The following is a 17275-nucleotide window of genomic DNA, read 5'->3' as shown; positions in this document are numbered from 1 at the left end:
AGAGGAAAGTTACAGTTAAACCTGGATTCAGCTGAAATGAAGACGTAAGTTAGTGAGGCAGCAGTGCTAACCACTCAGCTACCATGCCACCCTACATGAAAAGTCAAATTAGTTGTTAACATGGTCCCAGGAAGAAAGTGAATAAATCTAAACAAGCACTCACCAGTATCAGGAAGTATTTTTCCACGGTCCTGTCCCTGGTGAGTCTGGCTACCGTCACCTCCTGGTCAACCATGTTCTTTAGAACACGGCCTGTGTCCATAGAGGGTTGACCAGTAGCCACACAGGAGGCCGTAAAACTCATACCTCAGGCTGGTGTTTGCTGGTTTCCTCCTGAGTTTCTCTGGGTAAAAAGGGACAGGGGGTGAAAAGAGACAGAAGTGCAAACTATAAGTATTGTGTTTTTATAGGCTAAAAGTCTTGGAATATTGCTATATTGTGATTGAAGGTTAATAGCTCTGGTTATGTGTGGGAATCTCATCTCTGATGAGATGAGAGGGTAAAACATACCCAGGACCAGAGGAATATTCTTCCTGGCCTGCACCTGGAAGGTCCGCAGATGCTGCTTGGTGGGGAGCACCTCGTGTTTGGCCCTCTTGGTCTCCTGCTGGTGCCGCACGACCGGCCTGCGGATGCTCTTTACGAGCATGCTGAATGTGCTGATGATGGTGAACCACTCAGCCTTGTTCAGCTTGCAGGCCGGCACCTGGGTCACACTTGCGTGCACGAGGAACTGCTTTATACTCTGGAGGTAGTGGAGCACTGATGTAGGCTTCAGGTTTGAAGATGTCATGAGGCTCTTGTAAAAGCTGCAAAATGTTGGAGATAATGTTATGTTGATGGTGATATATGAACAGATAACACAAAAAAAGCTAACATTGCAATAGCAGCAAGCAAGTCGGCTGGCGGACTGACAGGCTGGCAAACTAAGGGGAATGGTTTGCAATCAGACTGACTGACCGGCCCTGGACTCAGCTAATATAAGGGCCAGAGCAGTCTTGATCCATGTTCCTTTCCAAAAAGTAGTCAATGTAGAGGCATTAATTTTCCCATTTACAGCTTTGGAACCGAGAGGCAAGATTAGACTGTTCGAACTGAGGACCCAGCAAAAATATACTGTGATTCTTTTAGGCAAATCCAACACTGGACGGTTACCGTACAAACATGTCTGTATTACAGATCGACCATCAGTCTCTCCAACAAAACTCACCTTTTGATCCTCTCCACGTTAAACAGGAACCTCCAGTCCGAGGTCTTGCTCACACCTACAGACATATATAAAATGAATGCCTTTATGCGGCTGACTTTGGACCCAGCATTATTGTGTGCAGTTGAGCTTGGGTCCATTCCCTCATGGGCCGCTTGGTACGCCTCGATGACACACTCTGTAATGACACATGTAACACACATTGTTGAATACAATCTTTTTGTGCCTGGATAGTTCATACAGTGGATAATGCTTTGTGTGGCCCTGGCCAGCTCTGTGTGTGTGTGTGTGTGTGTGTGTGTGTGTGTGTGTGTGTGTGCGTGCGTGCGTGTGTGTGTGTGTGCACACTCACCAAAGGACGTAGGCACCGCAATAGTTCTCATGCGGTTTCCCCGGCGATTCCCCTCTGCCCAGGGTTTGATCTGCTCCAAACGTAATGAAGACACTTTCATCCTTTGTATTTTCTCCGAGCCATCAGGTGACAGTGTCACAAACTAGATGTAAGACAAAACATACCAGCCGACATCAACCATTACATAAAATATACACAAACGAGATTAAAAGAGATCTCTACATAGTGCTTGTGCTTGATGTTGAGTGGGAAAGTGAATTGAATTAGATGATACCTTTACAGGGGTCACTTTGTCAGGAGAATCCCTCTGGATTCTGGACTCTGCTGATATAGAGAGGCAACTTACAGTTAAACCTGGACTCAGCTGAGAAATATAGTCCGCACAGATGTACATGAATAGGAGTTGCAACTGTAACTGCTGCATAACAATTATGAGAAGTGAATGGTTCTACATGAGTCATAGTTTTTTCTATTGACCACTGTCTGAACGTGTACATTTGAGTGGTGCAACCACTCCTATAGACAGCTGTGTGGCTGGGTCTGTCCCTGTGTTTGTCCGAGCACGGAAATGGTGTTATAGTGTTTGTTCACCACCAAGTGTCACTGCTGCACAGCCTAACACACAGACAGACACTCACAGGCCAGGGAGGAGGGTTTGTACAGTACAGTACAGTACAGTACAGTACAGTACAGTACAGTACAGTACAGTACAGTACAGTACCACTCTCTTCAGACGGGTCTGATTTTTGAGGGATGCTAGCCCCTCCTATATAGGGGAGAACGGGGGAAGATGAACCACTTTTTGCTTAAGTTGTCCTGGAAGCAAGGCAAAATGAGATGGCGGTAAAATCTAATGATCTACCCATATTTCAGGATGTCTTCTATCAATTAAAATGATGAGTAAGCATCTATGACAAAGGGCCATGAAAATATAACCTTTTAAAAAAAAGTGGTAATGTGGCTCAATTTGCCCCAGGTAAGGGGTAAGTTGATCCAAGTCGAGGGGTAAGTTGAACCACATGATATTTGAATGTTAAAAGCTTAAACTTGAACAAATAATGTATTCACTTATCGATAATAATATAATAACAGTTTTCCCTTTTGCAAATAGTCTTATTTATTTGTTTATTTATTATTTAAACAATATTAAGTCAATTAAATAAAGTTTGTTATTCAGAACCTTATATTTGCAATATTGTTAATACAATATTGCAAACTTCTCTTCGCCCTCTGGTGCTCCTCTTTTAGCCACCTCCAGTTCCTCTGCAGAATTTGATGTCTCTGGTGGAGTGCCAGACATGCACGCCTATGACAGGCCCGCCTGGCTGGCTTCTTGGTTGGGGGCAGATCGGTAATCACCAGATCATTATTCTGTGTGAAGGAGAGAAGAAACATGATCTGCATGCACAATAGGAGCACTAGATAGACTAGGAAATCGGAGGGAGAACGAGGTTGAGGATGAAGGAGCAAAGCCCAACATAATACAACATATATTGTACATACGTCGTCCCAGGTGGTCGTCAACGGGATCTCAGGGTTGGTGTCCCTGAGCTGCCGGAGGAGGCGGTCGGTCTCCCGTCTCCTGGCGAGGTCCTTAAGAAGGTCCAGCTCTCCCTGGCCTAGAGCTACATGGACCCGGTCCTGGTGCCGCTCCAAAAACCTGCCCCTATGATCTCACCCTGGGACTGGACAGAATCAGAATCATCTTTATTGTCACGTCACAGTTTTACAAGTAAAAAAGTGGGTTCTCTTATTTACACTAAAAACACAAATAAGGGTCTCTTTCTACAAGAAAATAATAAACGTATATAGTACCTGGACAGGGGCAGCAGCGGATGTTTGTCCGGTTGTTGCAAAGGTTGAGGAGATATTTCCTCTCCTTTACGTTCCTGACAAAATGAATTAGCTTCAGGTGGCCCGACATGGAGCCAACCGTCAGCGTCTTCAGACAAATATGACAGGCAGGCATTCTAAATATTAAAAGAGAGGGGTACCAACAATCAATGCAATGGTACCAACATCAATGCAGCATGGAATTGTGAATCTTATCCAACAATAACGGAATATTATTTTAGTTTTGTACATGTTTGAGAGGCTTAATGTCATCAAATGGTTGTCCGTGGCCAAATAAGTAATGGGCCTTGATATGAAATGGGTTGAAAACCACTGCTCTAGAGACACACACTCACACAGAACAGAGCACACCTGAATTCCTCCACCCCCGTCCCTTTTCATTGACTGATTGAAGTATTAACTATATGCAGAATAGGTACATTTCAAGCACAAGTATACAAAACTGTGGATAACATAAAGTATTACACTTGTTTACATAGGGTGGAGCAAGCTTATTTATCTTACCACCTCCCCCCCCCCCCCCCCCCCCCCATAACATGATGGGAACTATGTACAAAAACAAATTTCACCCACTTTTTAACTTGTAAGGGTTCACCATAATCATTTCAACTCCCATCAACTACACACACAAGCTCAGGTAGGAACGAGAAGGAATTATACCAACCTTAGTTGTAACAAACTTTCAGCTTGAATTGACCAACACACAGTGGTTAAGTGCAAGGAACTACAGGGCTGACAAGAGCGTGCGCGCGTGCGTGCGTGCGTGCGTGCGTGCGTGCGTGCATACAGTTGTAATCCACGTAACCTTTTGCCCCACTGACTTCAAATTTGTTCAGTAACACCACAAAAGCTGTGTGTGAAGACTAAGGCCCTCATTTATCAACCGTGCGTACGCCAAAATATGGGTGTACGCCGAAATTAATTGCAATTTTCGGCATTTACGATTTGCGCCAAAGCTTGAAAATGATCGTGTGGCAAGTCAAAAATCACGTCTGTCGTACGCTTTGTCCTCACCTGTCGTAGAACAGCGGAGCAGCATTGTTTGACCAGCTGAGAGGCTGTCACAGGCATCTAAACATATGTATTCACTCCTAAAATGTTAATATGAAACTGTATGTAGGCCTATATGGGCTACATGTAAAAAAAAAAAAAAAAAAAAAAAGGAATAGGCCTACATCAACGATGTGTCTGTCTCATATGAAATTGGTAGGAGATTACCAACTTTACAAGCAGTTAAAATCGCGCAATTAAAACAATGTTGCAAGTTTAGATACTTAAGCCATTTAAACAGTGTTTTGCATGAGCGCATGCCGGTGCATAAACGTGCATGGTCGCGGTGTCATGCACGGACCACAGTGATAGAGACAGACAGGACAGGAGAGGAGGAAAACAGCAGCGTGTGTGTGTGCGCCTATTTGTTATATAATTCATTGTTCACATGCAGGTTCAGGTTTTCGTTCACTAATATATTGTTGTAGGCTATATTAAATGAATAAATACTTTAATAATTTAATATAGGCTACAACTAACAACACACGGCAGGCGCGTAGCGCGGATCAAATGATTGACTGGGTTTGGGGGACAGCATGCAAGGCGGCTTGCATGCTGTGGTTTACTAACCAGAAATGTGCATGCACAAGGCTCAAAGTTGGGCCGGCGATATGTGCGTGCGTGTGTGTGTGTGTGTGTGTGTGGGTTGGTGTGGGCAGCAAGGCAAGCGAGGCGAGAGGAGAAACAGACAGGGTACTACAGCTACAGCTTTATTTAATGAATGCAGGTGTTCGTTCTTTATTTATTTAAGATAGGCTACAACAAACCAGTTGGACTTGCAAGTTGCGTGTGCGTGCGTGCGTCTGTGTGTGTATGAGAGGGAGGGGTGACTTTTTTCGTCATGTAACTATGGTTTCCAAGGTCGTACTGCAGTTGTTCATGTCGCAAAAATGAGGGCGAGGCTTGATTTCATAGGGCATGCCAGATAAATTTCAGCCGTCACATTTATTAACGTCCGAACGAAATTAAGGAAGGATCAGCTGTGTGCGATCACTTTATAAATGCCGACGCGACGTGGTGTACTACGAAACCTACACTCGAATTTGGGGCAGAATTTACACTCAATTGATAAATGAGGGCCTTTAAGAGTGCAACTGCAAACTGTGAAAAGTGGATTGGCTATGTAATCAAATGACAGGTGTGGGGTTGCCATGCATGGCAATCGATTGGCTGAGGCAGAGGCTGGGTATTGTACAGGTGATGGCACTTATAGGCTCATTCACTAGTACAGGCCACACATTCAATCGAACATCGTTTGACATGGTTTAGCGTTTATTTAGAAGAGAAGTGGAACATGAAGAGGAATGGTAGAAATGAGATGCATGTTGATATGCGTGCATATTGATATGCGTGGGATGGCCTTGGACTGTCCGTGTGGGATGAGGGGGGAAGGGAGGAGGATGATAGGTTGGGAATAGGGGAAGGAGGGGGGGAGTGAGGATGTAGGAGGTTTCCGAGGGGCTGGGTGACGGGTGAAGGGGGGGGGGGGGGGGGGGTCGAGGGGTGAGGGAGACATGGATGAGTTGGCGTTACAGGAGGGGGGAGGGGGTGAGGGGGGGGAGGATGATAGTGAAGACTAAGCCCCTGGGGGAGGTGAAGGATGAGAGCAAGCTCTGTATGGGGGAGGTGTTGGACGAAGGCCGGGTTCCGGGGGGGTAGGATACCCTGAGTGTTTGGCATGGGGTCTGAGTAGCGGGCGTCCTGATCGTACGAGGACACGCCCCCAATCCGAGACCCCCGTCTGGAACCTGAAACTGGAGAACGAGAGTTAGTAAAGAAGAGGGAGGGAGGGAGGGGTACGAGATACGATGCACGAGTGACAGGTGAAACAGGCTGGCATATATACTCTTCCCTTTAATGGAGCGAGGGTGGTGATAGGGCAGAGAGCTAGGCAGTTGCCATGGCAGCAGGGCCTCGGTGAGTGGCGAGGGTGGAGCTGGCATCGGTAGTCATGGCAGGTAAGTGGTGGAGTTGATTGTAGCTGTGGGGAAAGAGGTGAGCTAGATACCTGAGGCTAGGAATAGAATTAGCATGGCATGGTGGCAGAGGAGGTCACCGATCTTAGCTTGTAAGCATGGCCTTCCTCCTGAACATATGTTGTACCAACTCCATTTCACTAGTACAGACCACACATTCAATCGAACATCGTTTGACATGGTTTAGCGTTTATTTAGAAGAGAAGTGGAACATGAAGAGGAATGGTAGAAATGAGATGCATGTTGATATGCGTGCATATTGATATGCGTGGGATGGCCTTGGACTGTCCGTGTGGGATGAGGGGGGAAGGGAGGAGGATGATAGGTTGGGAATAGGGGAAGGAGGGGGGGAGTGAGGATGTAGGAGGTTTCCGAGGGGCTGGGTGACGGGTGAAGGGGGGGGGGGGAGGGTCGAGGGGTGAGGGAGACATGGATGAGTTGGCGTTACAGGAGGGGGGAGGGGGTGAGGATGAAAGTGAAGACTAAGCCCCTGGGGGAGGTGAAGGATGAGAGCAAGCTCTGTATGGGGGAGGTGTTGGACGAAGGCCGGGTTCCGGGGGGGTAGGATACCCTGAGTGTTTGGCATGGGGTCTGAGTAGCGGGCGTCCTGATCGTACGAGGACACGCCCCCAATCCGAGACCCCAAAAGGATAGATAATGATCGAGAATCGATCGTGGAGCATTTACTGGACCAGAGATCCGTGAGCGGCTCTGAGATCCTGAACGCTCGTTCGGAAGTAAGCGTGGTACGCTTGAGATGACCAGCGCCCTAGGAGTTGGACGGTGTGGTCAGTGATACCTTGTCTGGAGGCCGTGGAGGCGGCGCCGATCCGGAATGAGTGGCCGGGGAAGTCGGATGCTGAGTATCCGGCCTTGGTCAGGATCTGGCGGAGATGGTAGAGGAACCGGCGTCTGGTGGCTGTGGTTCCGGTATCTGTAGTAAACAGAGGATCGAGAGGAGAGGCACGGGAAGAGCGCCTGCTATGTAGACTCGGATGGTGGATGGAAGCATGGCCCGTGATGAATGGCAGTGGCTGATGTAGAAGGTGAGTGTGATGAGGTGATGAGGTGTGAGAGTGAATCTGCTCTTTCGTTGTGGTGGCCGGGGACGTGAGCTGCTTGAATTATGAAGTTATGGGTGACCGAAATCCATGTGAGGCGTCTGAGGAGAGCCATGGGGGGTAGTGAGGAGGAGTGACCTTTATTTATTATTTGGACAGTGGCTTGGTTGTCTGAGTGGATGAGGACTGAGCGGCTGGTCCATTCGTGACCCCAAAGAGAGGCCGCGACTATAACAGGGTACAATTCATGACGGAATTTCGAGGAAGTTGGAGATGAGGAGTGAGATGCGGTCTAGTTTCTCTGGGGTAGTGAGGCTTGGAGGGTGGCTGAGTCTAGATTGGTGCCCAGGAACTCTATTTTTGTCAGAGGTCCCATGGTTTTTTGTTGGCGAGGGGGATGCCGAGCGCTGCGAAGGTAGCCTTGAGGCATGTTAGGCTGCGAGCGGGGGGGGGGGGGGGGGGGGGGGGGGGGGCTGATGGCGGGTCGATGGTGAGGAAATCATCCGGGAGGTGGACTAGGTGGGGGATGTGGTTGGTGTTGAGGAGGAACCAGCATTGGCTAGTTTGGGGGGGTTGTGGGGGCAGCTGGGCCGGTTGTGCGCTCCGCCGCAGTAGGAGCAGACATGGAGCATCTTGCATGTGTTCTGGCTGCATCCCATGTCATTAAAGTTGTTGCAGAGCATTCGGGAACCAATGAACATGATCTTGCGGCCCCGCTTGTCCAGGGCTTGGGAGGAGGAGGGGAAGGTGGTCGGGCCGGTGGGGCGGTTGGTTTTTTGCTGTTTTGCAGGGGCTGGTTGGGAGTGCGGCGTGTGCGTGGGAGCTGGGGCGGATGAGGTGGGTCTGGGTGGTGGTTTTGTGGCTGAGAGGACGCACTCGGTGGTGGGGTGGGAGGGGCAGCCGCAGATGGTGCAGGCGAGGTGGGGGAGGTGCTAGCCGGCTCGGGTCAGTGGCCCTGGGAGCGTAGGGCTGGCTAGCGGCCTGGGGGACTGAGGGGGAGAAGGAGAGAGCTGGGGGGGGGGGGGGGGGGGGGGGGTGAGAGGAGTGTGCAGGGGGGTTGGATGACAGTGAAGCCTGCATAGACTGGGATGTAAGCCTTCCGAGGAAGGCTTGGGAGCGGGGGGGGGGGTTGAAAGAGGGGAAGGAGGGGGGAGCAGGCACAGGGGGGTGAGAGGTATGCTGAGGGGGAGGTAATGGTAGTCTGGACTGGGTGGCTGGAGGTCCGAGGCGGCTTAAGATGGACCGGCCTGGAGGTACAGGTGGGAGGTGTTGACCAGTAATGATATGATAAGCATTGGAAATATGTTGGGTATCATCATTATTGTTGTTATTGTATTGGTCGTTATTACGGATGGTTTGCTCACCTCGGCTGTACTGGACGGGCAGCGCAGGGACCTCTCTCCTGGCGACGCGTCGTCTGCTGGAAGGACCCGGGATGACGTCATCGGGACGCGACGCTGTTGTTGCCGGACGTGCTGGAGTGGAGCACTGAATTAGCAGCGTGAACAGTTGGCCTTTGTTGGCAGTCCTGCAGTGTGGCTCGTTCCTCTCGAGGAGAGCCCTTCTGAGCGCGGCGATGGTCCACTCGTTGTAGGGACGAATGGTCGGCCTGGTTGGCGCGGCGGAGGAGTGCGGAGCCGATGCGGCGGACGCTGGCAGGGACTCGAGACGAGGTGGATCGATGCGAGACCGGCGTTGGAGAGGCGGAGGGAGAGGGGGGAGAACGCGGCGGCGAGAGGACGAGAAACGGGGGGATCTCGGTTCCAGCCGGGTTGCCTGCGATGCCCTGATGAAGCTGGGGGCGGACCGAGGCAGCACGCCGGCCGGCAGGATCCTCTGGACGAGCGGCGTTTTTTCAGGAAGGTCCTGAAAATCGTCGTCGGAGTCGGGGGGATGGAGGTCGAGACTATCCATGGCGCAAGAGTGAACGAGTTGCTTAGCACGAGCGTGTCGTTTGGTTTGTGCTGTGTATAGTACGAGCTGTACGAGATACGATGCACGAGTGACAGGTGAAACAGGCTGGCATATATACTCTTCCCTTTAATGGAGCGAGGGTGGTGATAGGGCAGAGAGCTAGGCAGTTGCCATGGCAGCAGGGCCTCGTGAGTGGCGAGGGTGGAGCTGGCATCGGTAGTCATGGCAGGTAAGTGGTGGAGTTGATTGTAGCTGTGGGGAAGGAGGTGAGCTAGATACCTGAGGCTAGGAATAGAATTAGCATGGCATGGTGGCAGAGGAGGTCACCGATCTTAGCTTGTAAGCATGGCCTTCCTCCTGAACATATGTTGTACCAACTCCATTTAAGTCACTGGCAGACCAAGTGACCAGAGCCTTTTGGCCATAATTATTATAATAATAATAATAATAATAATAATAATAATAATAATAATAATAATAATAATAATAATAATAATATAGAAGCAGTAAATATATAGGCCTACAGATTTTTGGGCTTTCTATTAATTTATCATTAATAATAATAATAATAATAATAAATATTATTATTATTCTAAGTAGGCCTACCCTAAGGGAGGAAATAACTTAAAAAAGGGGGGAAAAACTGTTATCATTAAAAGCACAATGGCTGAACTATTATAGCATTTAGCTTCCAGAGTGATTTACACATACATCAAATACATAGAAATAGTCGTCAAACATCATCAGTAGTGATATATATTTTATTGAGTGTTAATATTGCAAACCTATCGACTTGTTTTATTTTTTATCACAGTCCAAATAGTTTATTATGCACGAGCCACGGGGCAGCCTCGTGACGTCACTGACGAGCAACGTATAGAAGTGAACGGGGAGGAAATAAAGTACATATACACGGATTATCTAGGAATCTAGTGTCATATGCACGCATTTGCAGTGTGCCAATCCGTGGTATTTCACCGTATTTGGGTGAGACCGGGTTGCCCAGGAATGGGTGGACCAAAGGAGAAGTTCCCAGCTTCATTTATTTTAATGAATATATTTTTTAATTAATACCCACATATTTCACCTGTCCCACCCGCTCCCACCATGACCTATATTTATATATATATGTGACCAAATTCGACTGAGGGACTGCCATTGAATTCTTTTTAATTTTCGTTTTTTCATGTCATATGAAAGCAGGGAATCATACTGTAGCTTCAAATTTACATATTGGGTTGTTCAGTTTGACCCACCAGTTTTGGAGATATGGCTTACAGTATGTTTTGCAGAAAACAGTGAGTTGAGAAAACAGGCTTGAAATGTTCACTTCTGTGGTCTCTAACATTACACCTAGCTACATGTTTAAGCATTTATTTCATATTTACATGTCGATTACAGCTCTGACACTTATTTCAGACATGCTCTAGTATGTGGGGGAAAAAAAGTTTTTCTCCTCTGGTGAAAAGCTATTTAACACTGTTACTGAACACTCTATAGCAATGATTACTGTCACAATATAGAGCTATTTAACACTGTTACTGAACACACTCTATAGCAATGATCACTATCACCACCATATCTCTATTTAACACGTATTTTAATGAACAAAATAAGACGTTAATGTAATAAAGTCAAGGAGAACTTAATTTAGAAAAAAATACCATTCATTAAACTCATAGAACAATGCAATATGCAACCACCAGGTGGCACTGTGGCTATGGAGGTAGAGATGGGGTCAGAGTGTCCTTGAGCAAGACAGACAGCAATGAGCATGTGTGTGTGTGTGTGTGTGTGTGCGCGTGCGTGCGTGCGTGCGTGCGTGTGTGTGTGTGCGTGCCTGCATGCAGGCTGCATAATAGTACAGATTTTTAACCATAGAAAACGAAACATAAATGTCACTTAACACGGGTATATTTTTACCCAATGTAAAATATTCCATGAAAATATATTTCTCATCAAAATATATTGAAGTAAAGCAATACATGGCAACTTGAGGTACTCTTCTTTAATATTTCATTGTGACTTTTCACAAAACAATATAGGTCATATATATATAAATATAGGTCATATGTGACCAGATTTGACTGAGAGCCTAATGTGCGCGAAAAAAGTTTTTCTCCTCTGGTGAAAAGCTGAAAATGTCAGCTTTTCTCCCCCCTCATTTTTGACATTATCACCAGTAGTTTGGAAACAGGAATTGTCCCCTCCAGTTTTAAGCATGCCACCGTTCAGCCCTTACTAAAAAAAACAGGCCTTGACCCCAATGATCAACAACTTTCGACCCATTTCAAAATTACACTTCCTCTCAAAAATCTTAGAAAAAGTTGTTTTCTCACAGGTTTCATCCTACCTAAACTCATTCTCCATCCTGGACAATCAGGTTTTAGAACACTTTCTGTCTTTCTGACCCATTCTGAGATTTTTAAGTTCATTATCTTTGGCCGTGAAGCTCTCAGAAGGTTCCCCTTGCATATTTGATTCAAAAAAATTAGAAACATTTTCTAAATATGAATTTATATATCATCTCTGCCACCCTTCCTCCCCCCACGGGAGTGGACTCCACACTTAACCCATTTTGACCTGAGATCAGATTAAAAAAATGTCTTCTACATCCTGACAGTTTTCTGAAAAAGCTATGTTTCTATGTCAGTCGTTCTTCGATTTTTCAAAAATAGCAGACCCACAAGCTCGTAGGGCGCCACTCGGTGGCGTGCTATGAGCTTGTAGAGCTGCTATTTTTCAAAAGCTAAAGCATAACACCAAAAGGGGTTCCTGCCCAAAATGGGTTTTAAAGTGTCTGGAGACAGTAACCAATAACATCACAGGGGAAAAAAGGTATTTTTGAGTCTTGTGTTTATTTCAGTCATGAGTCTCTTGTGGTAGCTGGCCTTACTTCAGTCATGAGTCTCGTGTGGTAGCTGGCCTTACTTCAGTCATGTGTGGTAGCTGGCCTTACTTCAGTCATGTGTGGTAGCTGGCCTTACTTCAGTCATGTGTGGTAGCTGGCCTTACTTCAGTCATGTGTGGTAGCTGGCCTTACTTCAGTCATGTGTGGTAGCTGGCCTTACTTCAGTCATGTGTGGTAGGTGGCCTTACTTCAGTCATGTGTGGTAGCTGGCCTTATACTTCAGTCATGAGAGTGTTAAATGCTTTGGCCTTTTTTTATATTAATTCAACAACTGTGCTTGACTCCAAGGCCACCGCTCACATTATGGTGTGATCCATTTTTTTCCATTTTTTGAGAGGTTCTGCAGTAGATGCTGCTATTTGTCTATGTTTTTATTTCTATTTGTCCAAACTCCATGCTGTTCTTCTTCGTGGTGACAGGACAGGACAGGTCCCTCCCCCCCCCCCCAGCAGCACAGACCACGGCGGCTGTGGCTCAGGAGGTAGAGCAGGTCGTCCAATGATTCGAATGGTTCGAATCCCGGCTCCTCCTGTCTACATGTCGAAGTGTCCTTGGGCAAGACACTGAACCCCAAATTGCTCCCGATGTGCTGGTTGGTACCTTGCATGGCTTCCGCCGCCATCGGTGTATGAATGTGTGTGTGAATGGGTGAATGTAATGCACAATCTCTGTAAAGCGCCTTGGATAAAGGCGCTATATAAATGCACCATTTACCATTTACCATTTACCACATTGTTAAAATCCGCCACTGGTGACAGGAGAGATGATCAGAGGAGCAGAGTTTCTACCACCATCATTAAGATGCGGACTGAAGAATGGAAATAGTCTCTCAGTGAAGGAGCCAGTGAAAGAGTAGAGGTGAACTCTGGTCTCCACATCATAAAAGGAGACCAGACCCTCCTCATAATCCACAAACACTCCCACTTTCTGGAGCTCCTCTTACAGGGAACTCGCCAACTTCTTTGACAAGAAGGTGAACGATATCCGATCCTCCTTCCCTCCTCCCCCGGCTGGTGCCCTGCGCACTACCCACCCCCGTCTGCCTGCCACCCCCCCCTCTCTACCTTCATCTACTCCTCTTCCCCCCCCCATCCCCTCTCTATCCCACTTCTCTCCCCTCTCCCCTAACGAGGTCCTTCTCCTTGTTACCTCTAGTCGCCCCACCTCATGCTCTCTGGACCCGGTCCCATCCACTCTGTTGCAGTCTATTGCACCTGAACTTCTTCCCTTCTTAACCCACCTTATTAACACCTCTCTGACATCTGGCTACTTTCCCTCTACTTTCAAGACTGCCAGAGTCACCCCCCTCCTGAAGAAACCGACACTTGACCCCTCTGAGATCAAGAACTACAGACCGGTTTCCCTTCTATCCTTCCTATCTAAAACTCTTGAACGTGCTGTCTTTAAACAACTGTCCTCCTATCTCCACCAGAACAACCTCCTGGACTCCAACCAGTCTGGGTTCAAAGTGGGTCACTCGACAGAGACTGCCCTGCTGGCAGTGACGGAGTCGCTCCATGCCGCTAGAGCGAACTCTCTCTCCTCCGTCCTGATACTCCTGGACCTGTCTGCAGCGTTCGACACGGTGAACCATCAGATCCTCCTCTCCACCCTCGAGGGGATGGGTGTCTCAGGCTCTGCACTCTCCCTGTTTGCATCCTACCTGACGGGTCGCTCCTACCAGGTGATGCTGAGAGGGTCTGTGTCAGAACCACACAGGCTCACAACTGGGGTTCCCCAAGGCTCGGTTCTGGGTCCTCTTCTTTTCTCTCTCTACACTACATCTCTGGGTGCTGTCATCCACTCCCATGGCTTTTCCTACCACTGCTATGCCGATGACACCCAGCTGATCCTCTCATTCCCCCCCTCTGATACCCAAGTGGAGGCACGCATTGCTGCTTGTCTGGCTGACATCTCGGCGTGGATGTCGACAAACCACCTGAAGCTCAACCTGGACAAGACCGAGCTGATGTTCCTCCCGGGGAAGGGCTGTCCGCACCGAGACATGGCCATCACCATTGATAATGCTGTGGTGACCTCAACTCGGACTGCGAAAAATCTGGGTGTGACCCTGGACGATCAACTGACGTTCTCGGCAAACATCGCATCAGTGACAAGGTCCTGCAGATTCCTCCTCTACAACATCAGGAGGATTCGCCCCTTCCTCACGGAGAAGGCAGCCCAGGTGCTCATCCAGGCTCTCGTCATCTCCCGCCTGGACTACTGCAACTCCCTCCTTGCTGGTGCTCCGGCATCTGCCATCAGACCTCTGGAGCTTGTTCAGAAAGCTGCGGCTCGTCTGGTGTTCAACCGCCCCAAGTTCTCCCACACAACCATCCTTCTCCGTTCTCTACACTGGCTCCCCGTAGCGGCCCGCATCCAGTTCAAAACCCTGGTGTTAGCCTATAGGGCAGTGAAAGGAACAGCTCCTTCCTACCTCCGGGCTATGGTCGATGCCTACACCCCTGCCCGACCACTTCGGTCTGCCACCTCGGGGCGACTGATTGCCTCGTCACTCAAGGGTCCTTCTGGCCGATCCACACGGTCACGACTCTTTTCTGTTCTGGCCCCACAGTGGTGGAATGAACTCCCCACTGATGTTAGGACAGCAGAGTCACTGCCCATATTTCGCCGCAGGTTGAAAACCCACCTCTTCAGGAAACACTACCCTTCCTCTCTGCCTGACCTACTTGTTGTTAACTAGTTGTACGAACGCTTGTTTTCTATTGTTGTATTGTTTATTGGATCTTGTTTAGTCGATACACTTAATTGTTTTAGCTCATGCTCATTTGATTTAGCTATTTTGTCTCATCTGGTTAAGGAAATAGGTAGCTGATATATTGCACTTTTACTTTAGCGCTAGGTATACTCTTGGTTGCTTGTTTTTGCAGAAAATGCACTAAAGACTTCTGGTGATTAGTAGTTTTTGTTCCCTACCTATGTTGAATACACTTATTGTAAGTCGCTTTGGATAAAAGCGTCTGCTAAATGACTGTAATGTAATGTAATGGAGGAGGACAGAAAGACCAGCATAACCCCAGTACTCATTTTCATTCCACAACCCTATAGTCCAGAAACCATTGTTGGGACTCAGTGTGTGTTCACCTTTCCCGTCGATGGACTCTCTGGCCACTCCTAAACGCCACGCAGTCTTCCCTACAACCTGAACCTCGTAGTAAAACCTTCCTGAGGAGAATCCTTGTTTTCCTAAGACATCTTCACATCTAGAGAATCTCTCTGTGTTGTCAGGGAGATTCTTCCATACGTTTCCATGACTCACTTGTTTTCCATTCTCAGACAGGATGAGTTTGGGATGTGCTGTATCAGGGTCCAGAGTTACATCCACCTCATATTGCTGGATCCTCTTCATCTCAGCATCACACAGATGCTTCTTCATCTCTTGGCTGAGTGTCTTCTCCAGCTGAGACACAGCTGTCCTCACTGTCCCCACATGTGAAGACTGTTGGACGTTGACCTTTGTCCAGTCCTTGGTGGGTCTCCACTCTGTGTTGATGGATGTGAAGTTCTGGAGGAGGTGGTCTTCAGTGTGTGAGAGCTGTTTCAGCTCAGAGATTCTCTTCTCTAACTGAGTGACTTCCTGTTGCAGATCTTCAATGAAGCCTTCAGCCTGTTTCTCTGTTGTTTTCTGCTTCTCTTCAATCACACAAATGAGCTCAGCCTGGCTTCTCTCAATACAGCTGATCAGAGCAGTGAAGACCTGCACACTGACGGCTATGACTGCATCTTCATCTTTCCTGCTGAGCTCTACTGAGCGTTTGACCTCCTGAATCTTCTCTTGTCTCTCCTGGATCAACTGCTGAACTTCATCCTCAGTCTTTGCTTCGTATTCTTCTTTCATCTTGTGACTCCTGAACTGATCGACCATCTCAGAGACGACTTTATTAACAAAGAATTCTTGATTCTTTAAGCATGTTCTGTTACACAGTGGACACTTGCACACATCATTAGCGTCCCAGTAACGTGTGATACAGGCTTTGCAGTAGTTGTGTCCACATGGAGTGCTGACCGGATCAGTGAACACCTCCATACAGATGGAACACAGGAAGTGATCTTCAGACAGAAGACCTCTGGCAGACGCCATTTCTGCTCGTCGCTGAGAAGATAGACTTGACTTCAACGACGCTCACAGAGGGACTCTGAATAGCTAATCAGAATCAAGGAGAGGTCTGTGGTTCCAGCCAATCAGAATCAAGGAGAGGTCTGTGGTTCCAGCCAATCAGAGGCAAGGAGAGGTATGTGGTTCCAGCCAATCAGAGCCAAGGAGAGGCCTGTGGTTCCAACCAATCAGAGACAAGGAGAGGTCTGTGGTTCCAGCGAATCATAGGCAAGGAGAGGACGGATGTTATGAGCTTCAGTTGGTAGACTCCGGTATCTGTAAACTGATTGGTCGGTAGACTCCAGTATCTGTAAACTGCTTCTGCATCGTCTTATATCTGCCGTCTGGTAAGATGATTATGTCATCGTTCTGATGTCACTATGCCCTGGCATGTCCATATAAGGAGTTTCCACCGTAGCTATGCCCCAACTATGGTGCATGTACACAGGTGGCAAGGAATATCAGCTGGATTTGAAGCCCACTTTCTGAATATCTTAAGTTCCCATTGAAGGGGAGTACCACTCATTTACAACATTGAGCTACCTCATTAATCTACCTTAGAGATGTCATGTCGAAATAATAATAATAAATAAAGTCCCTGCCTTCTGTTTAGCCTAGAACTGGAGGTCTAGAAGTTGGGGTCATGTGATCAGTGACGTCACAAAGGTGTACTCTTTGGCCTGCAGCAGAGCCATAGAGTATAGACAGAGTTACGACATTGAGGGGTCAGAAAACAGCCTGGTCACGTGGTTCATGTACTCGCACGAGCCCATAGACTCCAATGCATTCAGTAAACGTCTGGGTTGTCCTGGGAAAAACCAACAGAAGTCTTA

The 17275-nt window shown here is 47.8% G+C and overlaps 1 protein-coding gene across 1 annotated transcript; it reads right to left on the bottom strand.

The window, feature by feature from the left end:
- Window positions 1-13060: 13060 nt before the first annotated feature.
- On the bottom strand, window positions 13061-16427 carry LOC306930075 (E3 ubiquitin-protein ligase TRIM39-like; the record flags this gene model as incomplete). The annotated part of the gene is made up of 3 exons (XM_079510818.1): window positions 13061-13263; window positions 15431-15766; window positions 16268-16427. The coding sequence occupies 3 exons, from the start codon at window positions 16425-16427 to the stop codon at window positions 13061-13063; spliced, it is 699 nt and encodes a 232-aa protein (XP_079366944.1).
- Between the last annotated feature and the right edge of the window lie 848 nt (window positions 16428-17275).

The sequence above is a fragment of the Electrona antarctica genome (genome assembly GCF_951216825.1).
Source record: "Electrona antarctica genome assembly, chromosome: 9".
In the NCBI taxonomy this organism is placed as follows: domain Eukaryota; kingdom Metazoa; phylum Chordata; class Actinopteri; order Myctophiformes; family Myctophidae; genus Electrona; species Electrona antarctica.
The sequence above is the reverse complement of the archived record's forward strand: the minus strand, read 5'-3'. Positions and strand labels throughout refer to the sequence as shown.